The 23621-nt window shown below is 38.9% G+C and overlaps 1 protein-coding gene across 2 annotated transcripts in view; it reads right to left on the reverse strand.

Annotated features, from left to right (window-relative positions):
- LOC140513869 (all-trans-retinol dehydrogenase [NAD(+)] ADH7-like) overlaps positions 1 to 18768 on the reverse strand; it is a 46273-nt gene extending 27505 nt beyond the window's left edge. The window contains exons 1-7 of one of the 2 annotated variants that reach the window (XM_072623849.1): positions 18684 to 18768; positions 18085 to 18267; positions 13870 to 13976; positions 9519 to 9620; positions 4413 to 4551; positions 1500 to 1587; positions 1185 to 1401 (exon numbers count right to left, since the gene is read on the reverse strand). In XM_072623849.1, the coding sequence (XP_072479950.1) occupies positions 1185 to 1401; positions 1500 to 1587; positions 4413 to 4551; positions 9519 to 9620; positions 13870 to 13887 (564 nt within the window). In that variant the 5' untranslated portion in view covers positions 13888 to 13976; positions 18085 to 18267; positions 18684 to 18768. Of the gene's footprint in view, positions 1 to 1184; positions 1402 to 1499; positions 1588 to 4412; positions 4552 to 9518; positions 9648 to 13869; positions 13977 to 18084; positions 18268 to 18683 lie in introns of those variants that run through there. The other variant, XM_072623848.1, reaches the window with a different exon arrangement.
- Between the last annotated feature and the right edge of the window lie 4853 nt (positions 18769 to 23621).

Here is a 23621-nt window from a genome sequence, read left to right on the forward strand (position 1 = left end):
TCACATCTGACCTCAGACACTTACTAGCTGTGTGAACCTAGGCAAGTCATTTAACCACTGTCTGTCTCAGTTTTCCCAACTGTAAAATAGGGATCATCATAGCACCCACCTCTCTGAGTTGTTGCAAGGATTAAATAATATTTGTAAAGTGCTTAGAATGATGTCTAGCACATAGTAGGTGCTTCAAAATGCTTTCTTTATTGTTCATTTAATCAGAATGTCATATACCAATTTCCAAATTGAGATTTTTAGGGTATTTAAAAGCTATGTGTTGCTCAGCACCCTCTGTTCTAGTATTCAGCACTGTCACACCATCACTACAGAAAACAGATAGCTACCATACTAGGATAATCACCATTTTGTATTAATTGTTTTTCAGTTTTTACTAGGGCAAATGGTCAGCCTACTGATGAGGAGATTTTTCTGTACCTAGATGGGCAGGTTTTTGAAAGGATAATCAATGTGTTGCTAGAACCATACTAGAAACGTTTCCTCTATGACAAAACCTACTAGACCTTGGGTTCTGCTGAAACCTACAGTCACCTCCAAATTAAGGAGAAATCTTGGAAGAGTCTTGGTGGAAGAAATTTTGTTTAAAAAATTTATGCCCACTGTGCCTGATCTACACAAAATATAGCTTAGTGAGACCCAAATAGAGGAGATTTTATTGTGTATTCTTTTCGTTTTCTAAGCCGTATTTCTGAGTTACAGAAATTTGTTGACTCCCCCATTAGAATACGAGCTCCTGTGGGACAGGAATTAGCTTTCTTTTCTCTTTGTTCCCCATATTTTGTTCATAGAGACTGCTTAATAAATATTATTTTCATTTATTCACTCCTTCATTCTCCCATGCATGCATGAGTTTTGTTTTGTTTTTGTGACAAATGGGAATTCATCCAAATCATTGATATAGCATATTAGATACTGTTCCTAATGCCAAAATCATCTGAATAAAGAATAAGAATTTCAGATTGCCTGAAAGTTTTTGTCTTTATTGCTTTGTATTTCTAGAAACAGAGGCTTTTGGATAATGAACTGAATATTTCATTGTTCTTTCAGGTGTCTGGTGTGATATAGACAGTACCTGAATGTAGCTTGTGTTTTGAAACTTTTAGCATCTGTCCAAATCTTTACTCTGCTAAGAAAAGCATCTTTCATGAGAACTAAGTCACTGATACCCTCACCTTGGCAGTCTTCATGGCAGCTCCATAGCCAGTGGAGAATCCACAACCCATCAAACACACCTTCTCCAGAGGAGCAGCAGCATCGATTTTAGCTACTGAAGTTTCTTCCACCACTGTGTACTCACTGAAGCTACTGACGTTCACGAAGTGGTAGATGGGCTGCCCTTTGCAGGTAAATCTGGTAGTGCCATCAGACAATACGCCCTTACCGGTCAAACTATTCAAGACATTAAAGGCACCAGTAAATGAATGCAGCTTAACTATTCATTAGTAATGGGACAATTAAAATGAAATCTCAGTAGAAAGGACACTCACTCTGCCTTCACACAGCAATTGGCATTTGGATTTATGCAGGAGGAGCATTTTCCACACTGTGGCAGTAAGAGGGGAATGACTTTATCTCCTAGAAGAGAAAAGATTATGATACGAAACGCGGCATAGGAACCACCTTTTTAGACAGCCAAATTAAGAAATGTGGTGGGAGGCACAGCTAGGTGGCACAGGGGTGGATGTAGCACCAGCTCTGGAATCAGGAGGACTCCAGACAAGAGTACTGAGTTCAAATCTGACCTCTGACACTTGACATTCACTAGCTGTATGACCCCTATGCAAGGCACTAAACTTGATTGCCTCTCTCTCTCTCTGTCTCTCTCTGTCTGTCTCCCTCTCTCTGTATATGTGTGTGTGTGTGTGTGTGTGTGTGTGTGTGTGTGTGTGTGTGTATTGGGGGATAAACCATATGCCAGACACCCATTTTAGGTGCTTGAGGATTGTGTGTTTGTGTTTGGTATGATATAAAGAAGTACAAAATGTGGGCTCTGTCTATAAAAAACCCTACTCTGTGTATAGACCATGCTACTATGTTATGGAAAATGCTTATTTTATTTCTTTAAGTTTGGGATAAAATAAATAAAATTTAGGTAATCAGCAGAACTTGTATTTAACACTCAGGTCCTCTGACCTGATGCTCTGAACCACAGGGTCCTGGTCATTCCATAGAACAAAGCATATAAACAAATGCTTAAATACAAATGATCAAAAATGCTTTCTCTCTCTTCATATATATACATATATGTATATGTATATAGAGAGACATATATACACATATATGTCTATATATATAACATATATATTTTTATATTTGGGAGATATATATGTATGTATATATATAGTATTTCCAATAATGGAAATAACTTTTAAACAATGCTCTAATAACTAATGTGTGGCTTAATCAGCTAAATAATAAAATGTATTCAGGCAGATAGATGATTAGATAGATAGATAGATAGATAGATAGATAGATAGATAGATAGATAGATAGATAGATAAACATACTCTGAGCATCTGAAATTACATGCGAATGTGAGTTTGGAGAGTAGTCCTGAGGGATGTTACACAATTAGAGAAAACTATTCTACGACTTATATTTTTAGAGAATTTGGGAGGTTAAGTTATCTACATAGGATCACACAGCAAATATATATCAGAGACAGGATGTGAATGCAGGACATCCTGATGCAGGGGCTGGCCATCTATCAACTACACTTCTATCTACCATTTCTCATAGGGATAGTAGCACTTTTTGTCATAGCAAAAAAAACTGGCACAAATTCTATATCCTTTGATTGTGGCGGTTAAGCAAAGTATGGTATGTGAATATAATGAAACTTAATAATGCTTCAAGAAGTGAGGATATGAGGGATTTAGAAAAAAATGGAAACATCTATGTGAGAGAAGGGAATCTCCTCCTCAAGAAAATAACACCAAAAAACCCCCAAACCTCAGCTGATGGCTCAGAATGTAATTACAAAGTGTTAATGATATGTTGCCTAGACTTTAGAGATGAGTCTACACCCTAATCTCTTTATGATACGTGAACACATGTCTTACTGAGTCTAGAGGGGAATAAAGTGACTGAATGAACAAACAAATCCATCACACTGAGGCGGAGAGATATTGAAATGGATCAATTAACTTTAATTTGTCTATATTTCCTCAGCTTTAAAATGGATAATAATAGACTCTACCCTTCAAGGATCAAATGAGATAATATTTGTAAAGCACTAATCACAGATCCTGGTTCGTAGTAAGTGCTTAACAAATGGTTATTCCCTTTCACCCTCTCTTCTTCTCCTCTCTCCCTCCATTCCTTCCCTCCTTGTTCCTTCCCTTTCCTTTCCTTGCTTCCTCCCTCCCTTCCTTCCTTCCCTTTGCTTTCCTTCCTTCTTCCCTTCCTCCCTCTTTTCCTTTCTCTCTTCCCTCTTTTCTCCCTCCCTCCTTCCTTTCTTCCTCCTTCCCTCCCTTCTTTCCTTCTTCCCTCTCTCCCTCCTTCCTTCCTTTCTTCCTTCCTTCCTTCTCCTTAGCCAGAAGTTGCTTAAGGAGTAGATACTAGTGGGTGGAGAAAAAAGAAGAAAGAGAATTGCCTGAGTCTGTCTCTGAAGAGACACACATTCTCAACAGATGTGGATACAGGGATATAGTCACCTAGGTGGGGTAGGGAGAGAGCAGTTTCAAGGATTGTGACCCCATCAGCAGGAAAAAGAAAAGAGGAGCAAGATGAGAACCAGTCCCTGAGAACCAAGCCAAATTATCTGCCCAACAAAGGTGAGAACACAAAAGGAAGTGTATGAGGACCATGAAGAAAGGCCTTCCAGGTTCTACAGTGTCAAGAGTTAAGAACTGACTTTGTCACATGTTCATCCTATATGTGTGCCTCATTGCTATTATATCTATCTATCTATCTATCTATCTATCTATCTATCTATCTATCTATCTATCTATCTGCATTATATATAGAACCCTCTGTTACCATGGACAGCACTGTGTCTATTCATGAAAGTGTTCCCCAGGTTTACTGGCTGAGGAAGGATATATTATATTAACTTTTCTTGCTCTGACATTTGAGTAGTTGCCTTTCTCAATATTCCTCTACCTCAGAAGGCTCTTAATCTTTTTATCTATCTTGGATCTCTTGAGTAGTCTGATAAAGCCCGTGGGTCTCTTCTCAGAATAGTATTCTAAAGTGCATAAAATAAAATACATGTAGGATTATGAAGGAAACCAATTATAATGAAATACAGTTTCATGTGCAACCCTTTTTAAACTATACTATGTTAGGGAAATGCTAGTTTTATTCCACAAGTTAAGAAGAAAAGAAAAGAAATATAGTTCTAAAAATCATTTTTGAAAAACAAATTCATAGGTCTTGATTAAAGACTCTTGTCTCACCTGGTTTCACTGTCGTTACCCCTTCTCCAATACTCTCTACAATCCCACTTGCTTCATGTCCCACAATGACTGGAAACTTAGTACTTATTGCTCCACTGATGACATGTTCATCTGTACGACAGATTCCTGTGGCCAAGATCTACATGGAAAGACAAAGAAGACTGAATCCTGGGGGTAACAGGACATCTTGGAAGGGATGACTTAGATCACTCTTAAATGAAATGCAGTTTATATTTAAACATGATGCTTTTATTATAATATATATCATATATATATACACATATACATATCCATATCCATACACACATACATATATATATGTGTATATATATATATATATATATATATATATATATATATATATATATATATATATATATATATATATATACACACACACATCAGTGCTTTCCATTGTGTTGGGTGTGTTGCAAAGTCTAAGGGTCTGGTCCTGAGGGAGCTTTCATCATGAGGCAGTATGACCCAGCTGGTCAGAGACATATCATATGAAGTGACACACAGGGCTCAGATGAAAGAACCAAAGCAGGTGTGATCTTCTCACCAAAGGTACATGATTTGGAAGTTTTTTAGCTTTTTACATCTCACAAAATATTTTCCCTTGGGGTGATCTCAAGAGATAGGTCAGAGGAAAGTAAGCTTTTCCTAAAAGTTCCTACAAGTATCACTTACCCCAGTGCTAGGCATGAGGAGCTGTTTGTCACAAAATTTGCAAGTTACAAAAAATTCTTTGACCTCATACATTGTTTTAAGGTAACAAAAAAGTTAAATTGAAATTTACAGTGATTCTAAACACTAGAGAAAATTCAAAGGGCTTGGATTTGATTATTGGAGAATGAACCTGGGAAGTGGCCAGGAAAGGAAATAAGAAAAGCTTTTAGGAAATTGGTCATTACTCAAGACTCACAGGATTCTGAAATATTTTATATATGAGAAAAATAGTATAAATTCATATGATTGTATTTCAATTTCTTTTTACTGTAAAAATGCAAATATCTTTAACTATAAGGGCAAATTTATTTTATTATTTTATAAATTCCAATTCAATCAATAAGAATTTATTAAGGTATGCAAGACAAAATGCCAAGTACTAGGGATATAAAAATAAAACCAAACTGTCCCTGGTCTCAAGGAGCTTACACTCCACTGAGAGGAAATGAGTAAATATAAATGAGTGAAAACAAAACACAAAGTGAATATAAAATATTTAAGGTGATGGAGAGGCCAACATTAACTGGGGAGGGGTGATCAGGAAAGGTAATACTTGAGCTGAATCTTGAAGGGGGCTTAAGATTCCAAAAGGAGGAGATGAGGAAGAAGGGTATTTCAGATCTAGGTCCAGTGCAAATACATGGTAGAGATGTAATATTATGTAAAGAGGACAGAAAGTATGTCACTCTGGCTGAAACATAGCATATATTGAAGATAACAATGGAAAATCAATCTGGATTGATTGTTTGGAACCAAATGATGAAGGGATTCAAATGTCAATCAGAAGAATGCTATATTTTATCATAAAGGCTAAAACTTCTTCAAGACAGTGATATAGTTAGACTGTAGAAATGTAGATTCAGCATCTGTTTGGTGGATGAACAAGACAAGGGAGAAACTGTCTCTAGAACGAGACTATAGAAATAGTACAAGCAGAAGGTGAAAAAAGCCTGAACAATTATGTGGTGCATGTGAAAGGAGACAAGGGGATAATTTTGAGGGATGTTATTGAGGGAAAATTGAGGCTTGTTCATAAGGGATAAGGAAAAGGGAGGAATGTGCATGTCTTTGAGTTTGCACCTCTGAATGACTGGAAGGAAGGTGGTGTCCTTGTTAGAAAAAAACGCATTAAGAAGAGGGATGGTATTAGGATGGGGGGAGATAATAGATTTGGATTTAGATTTGGACATGTTGAATTTCAGAGGTTAACGTGATATCCAAATGGAGAGATGTCATTGGTCTATAGGAATGGAGCTCAGAAGTGAAATGAGAGTGAGTACAGTAAATGAGTTTTCACATGATTTGCACACAGATTTGTGAACAGATGATAACTGAACACACAGGAGGTGATGAAGTCACAGAATGAGGTTGTAGAGAAATGAGGGAACAGGTCCTAGAGTAGAGTTATGATAGAGTACAGCTCCTAGATCCAGAGTGAGAATGAGTAATGAACTTCCACAGAAGACTGATCAGGAGCAATTACAGGGGAATCAGGAGGAAGCAATCATCAGGAAAACCCAGGAAGAGAGAATGTATCCAGAATGTAGAGGTGGTCAGCGGTATCAAATATTACTGAGAAGTCACGAAAACTAGGGACCAGAAGCGACAACTCGATTTATTAGTAAAGAGACTAACCACCTTTGAATAATAGAAAATTAACATGACAAAATAATAAAGGACAAGCTTGGTGAAAAGAGATATGAATAAACATCTCCCTCCTACCCCCAATTCCTTTGCAGAGTTGGGGGCTCCTTGAATGTAGAACATTGCATGTATGATTGAATTTTTTTCAAAGATGAATCTGTTCTGCTAAATACTTTCTCTTGCTATTTTTAAAAAATTCTTTGCAATAAGAAAGCATTCTTGTACAGTGAAGAAAGGTGCCAGGCCTAGAGGCCTGTGGGCTACCCGAGTCTTACCTTACCTGTATCGCAGCTCTTCGGCTGGCCAAAACGGATAAACGTATGAGAGAAGAGACTTTCTGGAGTCGAACAAGGGTTAAGCTTTATTCAGGGTCCTGGTTACAAGTGCAGGGGGAATTCTTCCTTAGGAGGGAGAGAGAAAATCTCCCAAGGAGGTAAAGATCTTATAATAAGAGATTGGAAGCAGAAGTGTAAGTGGGGAGAGAGGGGGAGGGGAGAGCGAAGAGAGGAAAAATGGAGCCTTCTGTCCTGTAATGACCCCTCCCGAGCTAAGAGAGCCTTCAGGCTTTCCTGATCCTAATTAAGCTCTCCGGCCGCATAGTTTGCACCTGAATACCGTGCCTGTTTGTTAGATAACAATAGGTGTGCCCAGATCCGGGACAGTCTCGAGGGGGATGCTCCTCCCATCACGTTTCTCACGGGAAGAGGCAGAAATACACGAGATTGCTGGGTCTCACTCCTCGATTCCCTGCTGTTATCTGGGGGGCCTCATGAGAACTCTAAGATTTAGAAGTTCCCACCTTTACCCACCCGAGACTGTCCACATGGAATTGAGCTTCCATCCCCAGCAGAAAGGGATACAGGAGAAATGAAGGTGTTATAGAAACAAACAACATTAATGAAATCTATTTGAAAATAGAAGATCAATATTGAAAAACAAAGTTTTTTTTTAAAAAAGATCGTTGGTACTGTACTGGAGTCAGAGTGTGAAGAACTGAAATAAGAAGGAGATGAGGAAATGGAAACAACAAATGTCAACAGACTATGAAAAGGAGGAGAGACAGAGACAGAGACAGAGACAGAGACAGAGACAGAGAGACAGAGACAGAGAAATAGATACAGAGACAGACACAGAGACAGAAATACAGAGAGGGAGAGATACAGACAAAGAGACACAGAGAGACACAGAGAGAGACAGATATAGAGAGACAGAGAAAGACAGAGACAGAGAGACAGACAGAGAGAGACAAACATTTGGAAGACTTTATCATCTTCAGACATTTCCTTGAACCTTCGACTTGAGCAACATACAGGATCTCCATTGTGACAACAACCATCACTCTTGGGAAGCATACATCTGTCTGTTTTATGGTCTACTTGATATTAATGATAAGACTGCATTGTGAGTGAGAGAGAGAGAGAGAAAGAAGAGGAGAAGAAGAAGAAGAGGAGGAGGAGAGGAGAGAAGAGAAGAGAAGAGAAAAGAGAAGAGAAGAGAAGGGAAGGGAAGGGAAGGGAAGGGAAGGGAAGGGAAGGGAAGGGAAGGGAAGGGAAGGGAAGGCAAGGCAAGGCAAGGCAAGGCAAGGGAAGGGAAGGCAAGGCAAGGGAAGGGAAGGGAAGGGATGGGAAGGGAAGTGAAGGGAGCACCTAACTGGGAGTCAGAATTCCAAAGATAAATCTTACAAAACTACAAATTGACATAAAATGAAATTGGCATAGAATTAATAGGTTAGGAGGCACTCATCTAGAGCCTTCTGAATGTGACTATCTAGAGATGATACAATATCAAAGACGTCTAGCTCTGGGTGATCCTTGCATTCTCTTCCTAATGCACTTCTACAATAGTCCTTGTGGGAGTGATGATGCCATAGGTTCTGGTTTTCTGTATTCAGCTCTGGAGTTCTACACAGTTTTCTAAGGGAACTGTACAGAAAGGAGTCTTTGAAAAGCACCTTGAGTAGAAACAACAGCTTCTATAATTGAGGTCATAGCTAATGTCATGAAGGAAAGAATGTGTCTCTGAGCTATTCAACTGATTAGCAATGCCAGTGGTGTAGCTGTTCCTTTACATCTGGGACCTCTTATCATCATGGGATTATAGACAGAGTAAGTGTTTAAAAGGGTGCTAACTTAAGTGTTCACTGATAAAATATCACAAGACTTGGAATCAAATTGTTTTTGCATACAACTGAGAAATAAGACATACAGGCAATGGAGTATAGAAATCTATCTTGCCCTATAGAAAAATAGAGAGGAAGAGGATGGGAGAAAGAGGTGGTGATGGAAGGGAGGACAGATTGGGGAAAGGGGTGGATGGAGTGTACGCTGTCTTGGAGGGTGGGTGGGGAGAGATGGAGAGAAAATTTGGAATTTAAAATCTTGTGGAAGTGAATGTTGAAAACTGAAAATAAATTTTTACATATACATATATACACACATATACACATACATACATACATACATATATACATATATGTGTATGCACACACACACACATATGACTGACTTGGAGTCAAGTTCCACCTTTGACCCATATTGACTATTTGAGTCAGGGCAGGTAACTGAACTGATTAATGGTGCCAGCCAACTCTAAGTCTCTAGGTTGCAGAACAGGTGTTGATCTACATTTGAAGAGTTTCTTCTTTGACAGTTCCCCATAAGAAATAAATCTCAGGCCTTCCTTAAAAAAAAAAAAAAAAAAAAAAAAAAAAAAAAACATTAGGAATGTCAGTACCTTAATTCGAACTTCATAGGCTTTTGGTGGGGCAACTTCCACCTCCTCAATGGAAAAGGGTTGCTTCAGACCCCATAACACTGCAGCTTTGCATTTTATCACCTGGAGAGAGAACAAGGACATATTCATGTGACAAATGAACCCATAAACCTTGGCATCTAATAGAAGCATGGGAAACTTTACTGCAAGAAGCACATGGCTGAAGAAATTGTGGTATGTGGTTGTGATGAAATCCTGCCATGCTATAAGAAATGATGATCTCAGTGATCTTAGAAAGGCATGGATAGCCTTGTACAAAGCAAAGAGTGAAATGAGCAAAACCAGAGAATGTTGTGTGTAGTAACAGCAATATTGCTTTAAGAACTTTGAGTGACTAAGCCATTTTGACTATCATCAATACCCATATTAACTACAAATGACATATGGAGGAAGATATGAGCTATCTGCATCCAGAGAAAGAACTAGTAAATAGAAGTTTGTATAGAATGATTTTACATATATGTATGTGTATGCATATATATATGTATATATATATATATATATATATATACATGAACATGCACATACACACATCTGTGTCTAATGTAACCATTTCCAGGGGAGGAAGGAAAAAAGAAGAAATTTATATAATAACTTTGTTATAGAGTTTAAAAGAACAGCAAGTTGTCCATGATAGATTAGTGGTTTTATGCACATCTTTTTTTCTTATACTATGTTATGGAAATGCTTGTTTTATTTCATAAATTTAAAATTTAAAAAAACTTTTTAAAAATTGTAAAAGAAGCATTCTATGAGGGTGGGTTACTCATCTAATCTTCTCTAAGATCAGGACTTTTTCCATGCATTTGCAAGTTTAAGTTGAAAAACTACTACGTTTGTAGAAATACCTGTCCCTCTGAAGACTGGAGACATTGTCAAGAAAAACATTGGAAGAAAGGAAAAATGAACTTGTAGATTTCAGTGAAATTCTGGGTCCAGAAGTAGAGTAGAGAAAGAGATTACACAAATCAGAAATGCCTTAGAGGATAGGAAGCATGAGCTGACTCCCAAGGGGGACTGGTTTACCAGCTGGCCACCTCCACCCTTTGCCCCCACAGAGCCAGCATTTTCTCGCTTTTTTGAGTCCTCTTACCTGATATAGTATTTCACCAATTAGGGATTCAACTGGGTTAAGTGGAAACTACTTTTTAAAGTGCAAATTCTGACCTTCGGTCACTCATATTAGAGTTGGCCAGTCAATAAGCATTTAAGTGCCTACCATGTGTCCAGTGCTGTGGTAAATACTAGGGATAGAAATAAGAAAAAAAGAAAGACAGTATCTGCCCTTATGGAGCGTGGGGTGGGAGGGAAGAAAACACATAAAAGGAGCTGAAAAGCAAGTTGGGTGGGGTGAGCTGGAAAAGTCAAGAGAAGTTCAAAGATAGTGCAGCTAGATGAGAAATGAAGAAATGTTCTAAACTGTACCACCCTCTTTAAATGGAAGGCTAAAAGTTCATGGCTCTACTCCCCAATAAGAGGGACAGAGGATGATAGTGAGGTGGAATCCCAAGGCTGACAGGATCTTGCATCATCAAAATGAGCTTCTTGGGCCCTTGGGGTAAAGTCAGAGAAGTCCCAATATAGTGTAGTGCAGTGAATTCACTCAATCAGCTTTCTTGCCTCCTAGCTCCCAGTTAAGGTCAGCAGCCTCGAAGGAACTGGGTTTTGGATTGCAGATCATTGATGACTGCTTTTGCACCCTGGAACATTGTGTAGTATAGGGTGACCTAGATGGGTTACTCTTTTGGGTACATAAGGTCAGCAATGTGAGAGAAATGGTTACAGGAGTCTCATCTGCTTTGTCTGCTTTGGAATTCTACCAAGGCCAGCCTGGTCGAGTGTGGGAAGTGCCCCTGGCATAGGCTCTAGAGGAAAAATGATGATTATCACACTATTTTGAAGCCAGAATCTGGTGCAATCTGGCTGATGTTAGGGCAGATAGCTGGTCACTTAATATACTAATTCTCCTTTCTTGTCCTTGAGATGGTGGGCTGAGTAGTGTTGGTAGAAGTCTAAATCTCTGGTCCTCAACTTCATCTATTTTTTCTACTTCTTCAGTCCCCTGATCCACTTAAATAAGGCCCCCTCCAATTTGTCCCCTGGTCTCTTCCTGCCATAAGTGATATTTGTTCCCATGAAATGTATGCAGTGAGACATACATAAAGAGACAAGTTGTGCTGAGTGACCACAAGAAGATACATTCCTGGAAAAATATAGGGGAAATTGCAGGTGTACTAAAGAATCCTTAGGCCCAATTTTAGTGCCCTTCAGACTAGTTTTTATAGGGAAGGAGCTACAAGGAAATTTTGGGCTATAAAGACAAATAAATGAACAAAAACAAACAAACAAGAAACAATCCTTCATAATTCAGAGCCCCTGGAAGGAAATTTCCCAAAGAAATGAAAGAGAGTGGAAGGAGAAAGCAGAGGTTATGAACCATGTATATTGGATCCACCTTAGTGGTAGATAGCAAAATGTGGAAAAAATGGGCATCTTAAGGATTCACATAAATATTCCTCATGGGAGGAAGTCTCAGCAATCACCATGATTTGCTTTCTGCGCTGGCCCCTAGGGAGCTAAGCCCATGGGAACCTTATCACCTGTACTCTGGGGAAAAATGTCTCATTAGTTTGTATGTAACCTTGGGCAGAAGTGACCAATGTTTAAGATTACGTGAGATTTAAGGGCCATCACGAGATCTGCTCACAAGTCCATAGACTTCATGTTAGTCATTCATTAACAGAAAAATGGAATTCAGAACATCTTAAGTTAACTCATGAAAGTTAGCATAGGAGTTAAGGGTGCAGTTGCCAGATTCATTTAATCTTTACATGAACCAGCTTGTCTCAAAATTAACCAAATTCAAATGCTCCCAGTACATCCTCCATTTAAAGCCATTATCAACATTTCAGACCCTAAGGTTAGGATTATATTTGCCAATATGTCTGAATTTCAAACGTCATCTATAACATAAAAAGCATTCGTGAAGAAATAAAAGTTACTTTTGCAAATAATAGATCCATGTCAAAATGAGAAAATAATTTAATTATGCTGATTGTGCTTTAATTATAGCTTTGGTGATAAAAATGGGTGTTAAAATAATGCATACAAAATTATTAGGTCCTTTGAGGTATTTTTATGTTCTGGTTCTTCTACACCTCTTTGAGTCATTTTGCCAAATGAAGGAAATCTTAAACTGGACCCAATCTCTGATATTTAAAGAATTTTAAGCACCTTTTTCTTCAATTATAAGAAATGTGCAAGCAGCAGCATAGGATGGTAGAAAAAACATCCAACCTTGCTTTAGAAAAGTCACTTAAACTCCCTGAGCTGCACACGTGTGAAGTGAGATAAATAGAACTTTCCCTACTGGCTTTACATGGTCGTTTTTAGATCTATATTTGATGTCCAAGAAAGCTTTGCAAACTTTAAAACTCTACCAATGGTTCTCAATTTGGGCATCTGTAATCATGGTTTTTATTTTGTATTTCAATAACTGTATTACAAACTAATTGGTTTCCTTTGTTTTTCTTTGCATTTTTATGCTGTGCATTTAAAAACATCCCATAATATATGTTACACATATATAACATATAACATACGTTATACATTTTAAAACATCATTTTGAGAAGTTCTTGGACAGCTAAAGTGTCCATGATACACAAAAAAGCTTAAGAACCTCTTCTCTATCCAGACTCAGCTATTTTTTTTGTCCACATAAACAAGTCTTTAATGAGAGCTATCCTTACTTCTTATCCTTACATAAGCAATTGACAAAAATCATATTCTTAAGTAACTGAATGGGCATGCCCAGTCTTTTGGTGCTGTTATAGATTTTATCTCTACTTTTCGCATTCCATCACTTAACTGGATCAAAATACAACAGTCAGAGCAGAAGATGTTGACATTCTAGTGAAAACAACTTAAAGTATGTTCCCTCAGTCACTGCCAAAGTTCTAGAGGAAAAACTGCCTTCCCCAAGGTCATTCTGTTTATAGTTTCCATTTTCATCTTGTAGCAATGCAAAGTTCTGTCATATATGTATATGTATGTATGTGTATATATACACATATACAGATACATGTGTGTGTATATGTATATATAAAACACATATACCATTATAATAGGATATAATATGATATATCATGTCATATCGTATCACATCATATACATGCTAAGTGTTTGCCTGCCTTGGCAAACCTTTCTTCTCCTGAAAATTTACTTCCCTAAATAAATAATTTAGATGCTGGAAGGTTGCAGAGTTACTCATCTCCCTGGTTGGTGATGAAGATACAGAAATATTTTGCTTACTTTTCCTGTGGTGCTCATTCCGCTGTCTTCGTTCTGGCCTTCTGAAGTCCTCTGACCAAAGTCTCCACTCCGTTGTGCGTGAGCTAGCACTCCTTCAGATAAACATCCTGTTTCAAAGAAACGCCTTCAAAAATATGACTCAGAGCCTTGCAGCCCTTCCTTTCACCATCTGGCCCCACCCCTTGAAATGTTGGAGTTTTGAAAAGAAAGAAATAAACAAACCCACAAAGATGTGATGCATCTAAGGGAACAGAGTCTTTAACCACAATAGTGGACAATGGTGGACATATCCTTTTTGCCTTTGTAGCTACATAAAGCAAAAACAGTTCAGACCACACCCTGAGAATTTAAATGCTGGCATTTTCTTCAGTGGCCCCCATTGACTGTAATATATGGACTATATGAACACATGACTATATATGAACCTACATGACTATACAAACACACAGCTGTATGTGAACACATGACTATAACATATAGATCTACATAGGATATGAACGTATAACTAGACGTGAACATACAGCTATAACACATGGAACTATAGGTCTATGGAACCTAACTATATGTGAACACATGACTATAACATATGGACCTATAGGTCTATGGAACCTAACTATATGGGGACATATGACTATAACATGTTTTCCCAAATAGGAAAAGGGGACCACATAGGGAAATTCTGCTCAACAGAGGAAGATGATTAAATTGGAAAAAAGATAAGAGCCGTTATCTTCAAGATGGATGTGCTGTGTCCAGTGATGTGTGAACAATGGATTTCTTTTGACCTAAGGCACATCAAGAATTCCCCAAGCCATGTCCACCATTGTGGTAAAGGATGAGTTTGTCTCTCAAATGATTCTCCGGATAGAGGGGAATGGAGTTGAAACCATGCTTACTCAGGAAGGTGTGGGGGGGCCAATACTGTTCCTCCTGAAACTTTATAAACCATGCCTACCCTGTTTATATATTTGACTATTTCAGTGTTCAGTATTCTTCTGTACCCATGACTTACAAAGTAAATCTCACAAACGTGTAATGTCACTTCAGGTCTTCCTAAGTTTGTAAAACTTAGGTGTGAAGACATGTCAGTCAAAAAGAAAAGATTCTGTTTAAGTCTGCACATTTGAACCTAATAAATAACAATAATAATAACTAATTAATATTTATATAGTGGTCAATATGTGTCAACCCTAGGAGGTTAGATGATATTATCCCCATTTTACACGTGAGCAAACTGAGACAAAGGTTAAGTGACTTGTCCAGGGTCACACAGCTAGTAAGTGTCTGAGGTTAAATTTGAACTCAGGTCTACCTGACTCTAGGCTGGTTCTCTATTTACAGTGCCACCTAGCTGCCACCAATCCCATTAGGGTTGGAGAAAGAGTCAGTGGGATGCCCTATGATATATTATCGAGGCTCATCTGGAATTTAGATCTGTTTGGTGGTATCTAGCTCTGGCAGTTAGATGGCACAGTGGGTAGAGTACCAGGACTGAAGTCAGGAAGATTCAGCTTTCTGAGTTCAAATCTGACCTCAGACCTGAGCAAGTCACTTAACCTTGTTTGCCTCAGTTTCCTCATCTGAAAAATGAACTGGAGAAGAAAATGGCAACCAGACCAGCATTTTTGCAAAGAAAATCTGAAATGGGGTCACAAAGAGTCTGAAAACAACTGAACAACAATTCAGGCCATCTCCACATTATTGCTAGGATCCACTGATAAACCTTCTGTGATTTTTGACTCCATTGGTAAATATTCAGGATGGGTTACACTGAGGTTTACAAGGCCTTATCTGCCAACACAGCAACATCTTATCAGTACAAACTCTGCTAGCAAACTCCCTTGAGTCTAGGAACCTCCTCAAAAGAGTTCAAGGCCTATTCTGCCTGCCCTCCTTTTCCACTCTAGCTCTTGCCTTATGTTAGGGGACCCCAAAGTACCTGTTGGTGTTCTCTCAATTATTACCAATCCTCAGTCTTCTTAACTTTATGATCTACTTCCCTATTCCTTGGAGTTTATTTCGTTAGGAGAGTGAAATGATCAGACCTGAGCTTTAGGAAACTTATACTCTTGTGTTACATATGTGATCATACTAATGCTTAAGCCAAGCTACATGCATTTTGTAGAAATAGACTAGCTGCTTTTATGTGTGAGCAACAATATTTTAAAAATAATGGCAGCCCAAGCCCAAAGTTTCTTGCAGGGAGAGAGGGAGAGACAAAGACAGAGAGAGACAGACAGAGTGAGAGAGAGACAGGGAGAGAGACAGAGAGGGAGAAAGAAAGACAGAAACAGAGACAGAGAGAAAAATACAAGAAGGGAGTTACTTTACTAACTTGGAAATAAAAATTAATCTTAGCAACTGAAAATTCTTTGTTTATGAGCAAAGGTGCTGTAGTGCCAGCATGGGTGGCTGCTAACACAAACAAAGAAAGATTTAATTAAGATATTTTCTGTTGACAAACCTAACTAGCACATTGAAGGCTTTAGGTCAAATACAAAAAATGGGGAGGGGTGAATGGTGTAGAGACAATATTTAGCCTTTCTACAGAATAATTCTTCTACACTGCAATAATTTATTCTGTTAACAAGGATATCCTGTAAATCTGGGGAATGAATTAATAACTGAAACAATAATTAAGCACTTAGTATGTAGAGCTATGCTAAATGCTGGAGATACAAATAAGAAAGTCAGAGAATCCCTGATGTCAGGGAGGTCAGGGGGAGACAGTTGTATGGGAATTCCAGCTGCAAGTCAGATGTAAAGATCTCATGGTTCTTAGGGTGCAGGAGGCAAGCTGATGGCAATGTCTCTTCTTTCATGTTCATATTAGTTTCTAATGTTGTACCATTTGACACTGCCAAGATATGTAGATAGAGATATCTATCTGTAGAGATATCTCTATCTATATATCTATATGACATATAATAACTGTATTTCAATATAATTGGTTTCCTTTGTATTATTGTACATTTTATTTCATGCATTTGAAAATAAGGGGACCAGAGGCTTTCCTAAACTGCTAGACAGTTCCATGACACAAAAAAATATAAGAACTCTTGCATTAAGAGAATCAGTTAAAGGCTAGGTTGAAAGACGTGAAAGGTTCATTCTGTCCAGCCATCCTTGTCTTGGCTTCCCTTCCCTGTTGTGACCTTAGAGAAGACTGGTTCAATTATATATTCTACTGGGCCCTCCGGTCATTTGTACCATTGGCCAATGACCACTCAAAGTCTGCCAAATCTCAGGCCTGTGGTAATTGTACCACAAATATTTTCTGCTCCTATTCTGATGCTGCAGAATACCACCGGCGAAAATCAAGGGAACTTGTCTAACTTGATCCACTACAAATTCACATTATCCAATCTCACCAAGACCCTTTTTGCTACATGACAATTCTTTCATTTTTTCCTGCCTCCATCACAGTACCAGCTGCAGCAGTTCTAGATTTTTTCCCTGTGAAGACCCTGTGCCACGCCACTTCCCTTCTTTCCTCTCCCTCTCAGATGAAGCTTCTGCTTCGTACTTTACCGAGGAAAATTGAGGGTTTCCGTTCCATATGCCTTCTTCATCCCTACACCACACATCAAAATAATTTTCTTTGAATCTACCCCACTTCTCTACTCCTTATTTCTAGTCTTTGAGAATGAGGCAGTCTTTCTCATTGCCAAAGGCAACTCTTCTACCTAGGTCCTTCTCTCATCCTTTCCTGTCTCCTCTGGGAGCTTGCCTTTCTGGTCATTGGCTCTTTGGCTCTCATTATTGATCACTTTTTACTTACTGGCTCCTTTTCTACTGCCCGCAACCCCACACCTTGATCTCAGTCTTCTTAAACAAACAAACAAAACCCATCAACAACACAATACACTTCTCTTGTTCTTGTCATCCCCTCAAACTACTCTCTTGCATCTCTCTCCCTTTTCAGTGATCCACAGTTGGAAGGGAAGCCATATCCAAAGGAAATCCCCCCCCGCCCCCCCCCCCCACACACATCTAACAACTAGTCATGAAGCCTTTGCTTGCAGGCTTTTAAATGAGGTTCTACCTCCCACTGCTTCCTTAGGTAGCATATTTATTTTCCTTAAATCTAGTTGTTTTTTTTCTTAAGCCTTTTCCCACTTCTGATAGACAAACACCCCCTCTTCCCATGGTTTCTCTCCTCCCTTGGCTTCCATGACACTGTTCTCTCTCTACATTCAATTCTCTTTTAAGTACCTCATACTCTGGGGCAGAGGAGAGGGGTTTAAGTTCAGGGCTTTGTTCTTTTTCTATATAGCACAATCCTACTATGCTCCTCTGGGCTGGATGGCTACACATTTGACCTGGATTCCTGTCTCCACAGTAACCACAGCTCTGGTTCCCAGGTCCAGTGGGAATTCCACCATCTGTGCCCAGCACCTAAAAGGACACATGAAACAGACCAAAATAAAATTCCAAACTTAAGTCCATTTCTTGGGGAAAGGGAAGGTATCCCATCTCACTTCACCAGCTCAGTTCATGATACCCATACTGTGCGTGAACTTGAATCTTCAACCTTTCTGGACATCATTGGGGAAAAAGATTCACTATCTCACTCTCTTAGTTTTAAAGACAATATATTCTGGCTACTAAGCCAATGGAAAGAAACTGTTGCTACCCATGTGGTAGCCAGATGTCTTCACGTCAAACAGAGTGCCTTCATTTTAACTAATCTGGGCATGTCGAAAATTGCTATTTGTTTATATGAAGTTAAAACCGATCCACCATTTCTCCCTACTTCTCCTCCGCCCCCTAGTCAGATGTTATCTTATATCCTCCATCCCCACACAACAAACATTATCTTTAAAGGTAAGCTGATGAGAAAGGACTCTCCTTTGTTGTCCCAATGAAAGTAGTGTTGGTTAGGTACAATTTTGATAAGTCATTCTGAACAATAATGTTGCTGAAATGTCTGAGTTTGGTAGAATTGTAGAACTACTTTGTGACTATGGCAACAACAATGGCACAGAGGGAGGGTGGGGTTGACATCTTGGCACTGGCTCCAAATGTCTTTTTTTTTCCCTCCCTTCTTCCCCATGAGGGAATCCAACTGTTGAATGGAAGACATAGAATAAATGATTGAGAGCCACCAAAGAAAACTATTTCCCACCACAGGGCTAGTCTTATTCTCTAATTTCCAAGAAAAAATCTAGTAATTTGTGATTGATGTCACGGGTTGTTTCTGTTGTTTGTCCTTCCTTCTCAAAGAGGATCATGACATCGGGGAGGTGATGTCATGACTTGCACATGAATTGAATTTAAGTGAGGGAGGGCTGTGCAGGGTCATCAGCCTCACTTTCTCCTCTCGAGTCATCTGAGTCCAGTGGCAAATATGGATCTGGATGAATGGAGATGGCTCCCTGTGATTGATGTCATGGTACCATGGAAAGAGCATTAGCCCTGCATTCAGATCTCACATTTGGTGATGACTGTAAGTCATTTGAACTCTTTGTTCCTGTTTCTTCCTTCCTGCACAAAATGAGGGGCTGAACTAAAATATCTCTGTTACAGTCTCATGATCTCTGCTATTCTCCCCCATGACCCCAAAACAAGGTTGTCTTCACTAAGAAGGCAAAATTCAAAAGGGAATCAGTAAAGCTCTACTCCAACAGTCAAATTTCTGTTAATCCAGCTTTAAGAAAGGACTGCCAATGTTGAGATCCAAATCATAAGGTTATGCTTAAACTCTGACATTCCTCAAAAACCTTCCTTTGATATGCAAACCTGGCCCATGCAGAAAAACCAAAGCAAATATTCCAAAACAAGCAGAAAGTTTCCCAACTTCTCCTCACAAGCCTTCTCATGATTCATGCTCCCAATTGGGCACAAGGCCCAGGACTCTTCACAGAGGTCAAGGAAGAGATTGACTTCTAAGCATTGCTTAATAAGGCCAAATTTTCTCTAATAATTCACATCTCTGTAGCACTTTGAGGTGAGTCCTCACCTGATTCCTCACAACATCCTTGGGAGGTGAGCAGCACAAAGATTGTGACCCTCCTTCTGCAAATAATATTAAGCATAGTTGTCATTTGTTCTTCAGTTAAAATATCTCCCTCATGGATCTAAAATTCCTTCCATTACCCATTCCTTTGGAGTAAGGCACTAAAAGCTGTTGCTATATGCAAATGTCATTCAGGAAGGATAATACAGTAAGATATTATTGGTCATTAATATCTTAGCTCCAAATAATTGATCAGATAAGCCCTAGTAGAAAGCAGAGCTCTGAGGGAGTAAGATACAGAGTCATTAAGTTTAGAGCATTTAAGAAAGTGATGTCCAAACTTTCTGGATTAAACATCCCTATAGGTTAAAATTTTTTTTTTAAGTTCTAAGCATGCATCCCCAGTCTGTCAGCATTTACTCAGTTTTTTAAAAAAAGTTTAAATTTATTTTATCTGTAATTTATGGAATAAAATAAACATTTCCATAACACAGTATAATAAAAAAAATGATTGCACATGAAATTGCAAATCTGTTTCGTACAATTTATTATTACTTTTAAATAAAGTTGTCGTGTAAATTGCTTTTTTTTCTCTCCTCCCCAACCCTAAATTTGGCCACCATTAGACACAAATACTTCTATTTATCAGTTCTTCCTCTGGATGAAAATAGTGTCTTTCTATATATGTCCTGTATAGTTAATTTGGATATTTATAATAGTTAAAATGACTTATTCACTCAAAGTCATTCTTTTTTTTTTCAATCAGTAAACATTTATTAAATGTCTACTATGTGCCAGCATTGTTGGTTGCCCCATGACACCACTCATCCTTCCCATCTCTGTATGTATTGTCTTAAGCATTTTAGGTTTATCTTTATATGAATATGAGAAACAGTAAGGAGGTGAGTTTGGTGGGACCATGGAGCAAAACAATGAGTGAATGAATGGGAAAGGATTTATTAAGTGCTTACTATGGACAAAGCTATGTGCTAAATGTTGATGACAGAAATATGAAAGCAAAGATAGTGCCTGCCTTCACAGAGTTGGCATTTTATATAGTGTAGGGGTAGCTAGGGAGGGACATGTTGATCCAGAAAGTTACAGGAAAATTGAGTGAGATATGATTAACATACCCCTTCCAGGTGCAAGAGCAGAGTTGATCCTGGCTTCAAAACTAGTGAGGAGGGGGCAGGGTATGAAGCATGGCTAGTGAGAACCTGGCTGAGGAGGATGGAGTGAAGGATGGTTTGGACCCTCCTGCAGTAGTGGACTAGGAGAGGCATTCAACAATTAATAGAGCCCCAGGTGGGAAGTTTTGGAAATTAAAGGGTTAAAACTTCCTGCAACAAGGTACCTGTGAGATGATGGATGGGAAGTAGAGATGTAGTGAGAAAGAGAGCAATGTCTAATATTTTGGAGAAATAGGTTGAGACCAAGTTGTGAAATGTTTTGTATGCCAGTAAGAGGGGTCCTATTTGATACTGTCAAATAACTAATAGGGAACCACTGGAATTTATTAAATAGGTTCACACTGCTACTTGAACTTCTGGGAGCCAGGATGGTGGAGTGATCAGTAAATGTTCTCTCCTCCCTCCTGATGGCCGTGAAAGGACCAGAAAATATTTCCCCAGAAAAATCCTGGATCAGCGGGAAGAGCAGAAGGGGGCAAATAGTCTCATAATACCAGAGGCTAGGAAAATAGCAAAGGGGGATTCTTCCTACTGTGGCGGAGGCGATCCGGAAGGACAGAGGACCCACGGCAGAGAAAATTCGCACTGAGACGCAGGCAAGCCTCAGCCCTGGGAGAGGAGCCCCAGGAGGGGTGGGAACACACGTTAGCTTCTAGGCATGCCTCAGCCCTCCAGGGGAAAAGGGAAGACAATAGGGAAGCTGGGATCACTATCCCCAGAGCTTGCCTTTGCCTCAGTTCAGCTGAGGAGATCTCCTGTGACCAGACCACCCCTCCCACACACTTAACAAGCTAACCCCAGGGTTGATCTGGGAAACAAAAAACAAAAACCTGCTTTTAGCTTTTTCACACATCAGCTCAACACAAAGTTCTATACCTTCTGACTGAAAGAACCAGAAGCTACAACACTCAGCCAACATCATGAATAGGAAAAAGCAGAAGGGAGAAAAAACCATAGAATCTTTCTATGGGGATAAGGACCAAAACACAAACACCAAAGAGGTTAGAGCTCAGACTGTACTTCCATCTGAAACTTCAGAAGGGACTATGAACCTCTCACAAGCACAACTAGCTTTACTGGAACAGCTGAAGAAGGAAATAGAAGAAAACCTGGCCAACAATTTTAAAATTATAAAAAAAGAATTCACTGATGAGAACATCACTTTGAAAAGGAAAATTGAACAAACGGAAAAGGAAGTTCAAAAGTTAACTGGAGAAAATAATTCCCTAAAAGAAAGAGTTAATCAAACAGAAAAGGAAACCCAAAACCTAAGTGGGAGAATTGATCAAATGGAAAAGGAAACACAAAACCTAACTGGGAAAATTGGTCGAATGGAAAAGGAAGTACAAAAATTAAATGGAGAAAATAGCTCCTTAAAGGGAAAAATTGGTCAGATGGAAAAGGAGATGCAAAAGTTAACTGAAGAAAACAATACGATGAAGATTAGAATTGGGCAAGTAGAAACTAATGACTCAATGAGGCAGCAAGAATCACTCAAACAAAATCTAAAGAATGAAAAGATAGAAGAAAATGTAAAATATTTAATTGGAAAAACAACTGACCTGGAAAATAGATCCAGGAGAGAAAATTTAAGAATTATTGGCCTGCCAGAAACCCATGATGAAGAAAAGAGTCTGGACAATATCTTCCAGGAAATCATCAAGGAAAACTGCCCAGAAGTACTAGACTCAGAGGGTAAAATAGTCATCGAAAGAAACCACCGTTCCCCTCCCGAAAGGGATCCCACACTCAAAACCCCAAGAAATATCGTTGCCAAATTCCAGAGCTATCAAGTGAGGGAGAAAATACTACAAGCAGCCAGAAAGAAACAATTCAAATATCAAGGACATACAGTCAGGATCACACAGGACCTTGCAGCTTCTACATTAAAAGATCGAAAGAATTGGAACCCAATATTCCATAAGGCAAAGGAGTTGGGACTTCAACCAAGGATCAACTACCCAGCAAATCTCAGCATAACATTTCAGGCAAGGAGAAAGTCATTCAATGAAATAAGGGATTTCCAGAGCTTCCTGACCAAAACGCCAGAACTCAGTAGACAATTTGATCTTCAAATGCAGGTCTCAAGAGAATCATAAAAAGGTAAACAGGGGTGAAAAAACAAAAACAAAAACTTGTTACTCAATTAGGGCAAACTGTTTACCTCCCTATAAGGGAAGATGATACCTGTTAATCTTGAGAACTGTGCAGCTATTATGATAAAAGGGATATACACAGAGGGAACGGGTATAAAGTAAATGATGTCATGTCAAAAATATGATTTAAGTATGAGAAGGGATTGTAATAGGAGGTGTGAAAAGGGGGAAGCAGAAAATGGCAAATTACATCACAGGAAGAAGTACAAAACTATAGTAGAGGGAAGGAGGGGAGGGAGATGAACATTGTTTGAGAGGTACTCTCATCTGATTTGTTTAAAGGAGGGAACAATAATCTTAAGTAGATAATCCTAACTAGCTCTATAGGTAGTAGGAGGGGAAGAGGGAAGAAAGGGGAGGGAGGCTAAAAGGGAGGGAAGAAGCAATAAGAGTAAAGGGGAGTAAAAGGGAGGGGGGCTAAAAGAAGGAGGGGAAGGCTGCAGGAGG

The sequence above is a fragment of the Notamacropus eugenii genome, chromosome 7, assembly GCF_028372415.1.
Source record: "Notamacropus eugenii isolate mMacEug1 chromosome 7, mMacEug1.pri_v2, whole genome shotgun sequence".
NCBI lineage: Eukaryota > Metazoa > Chordata > Mammalia > Diprotodontia > Macropodidae > Notamacropus > Notamacropus eugenii.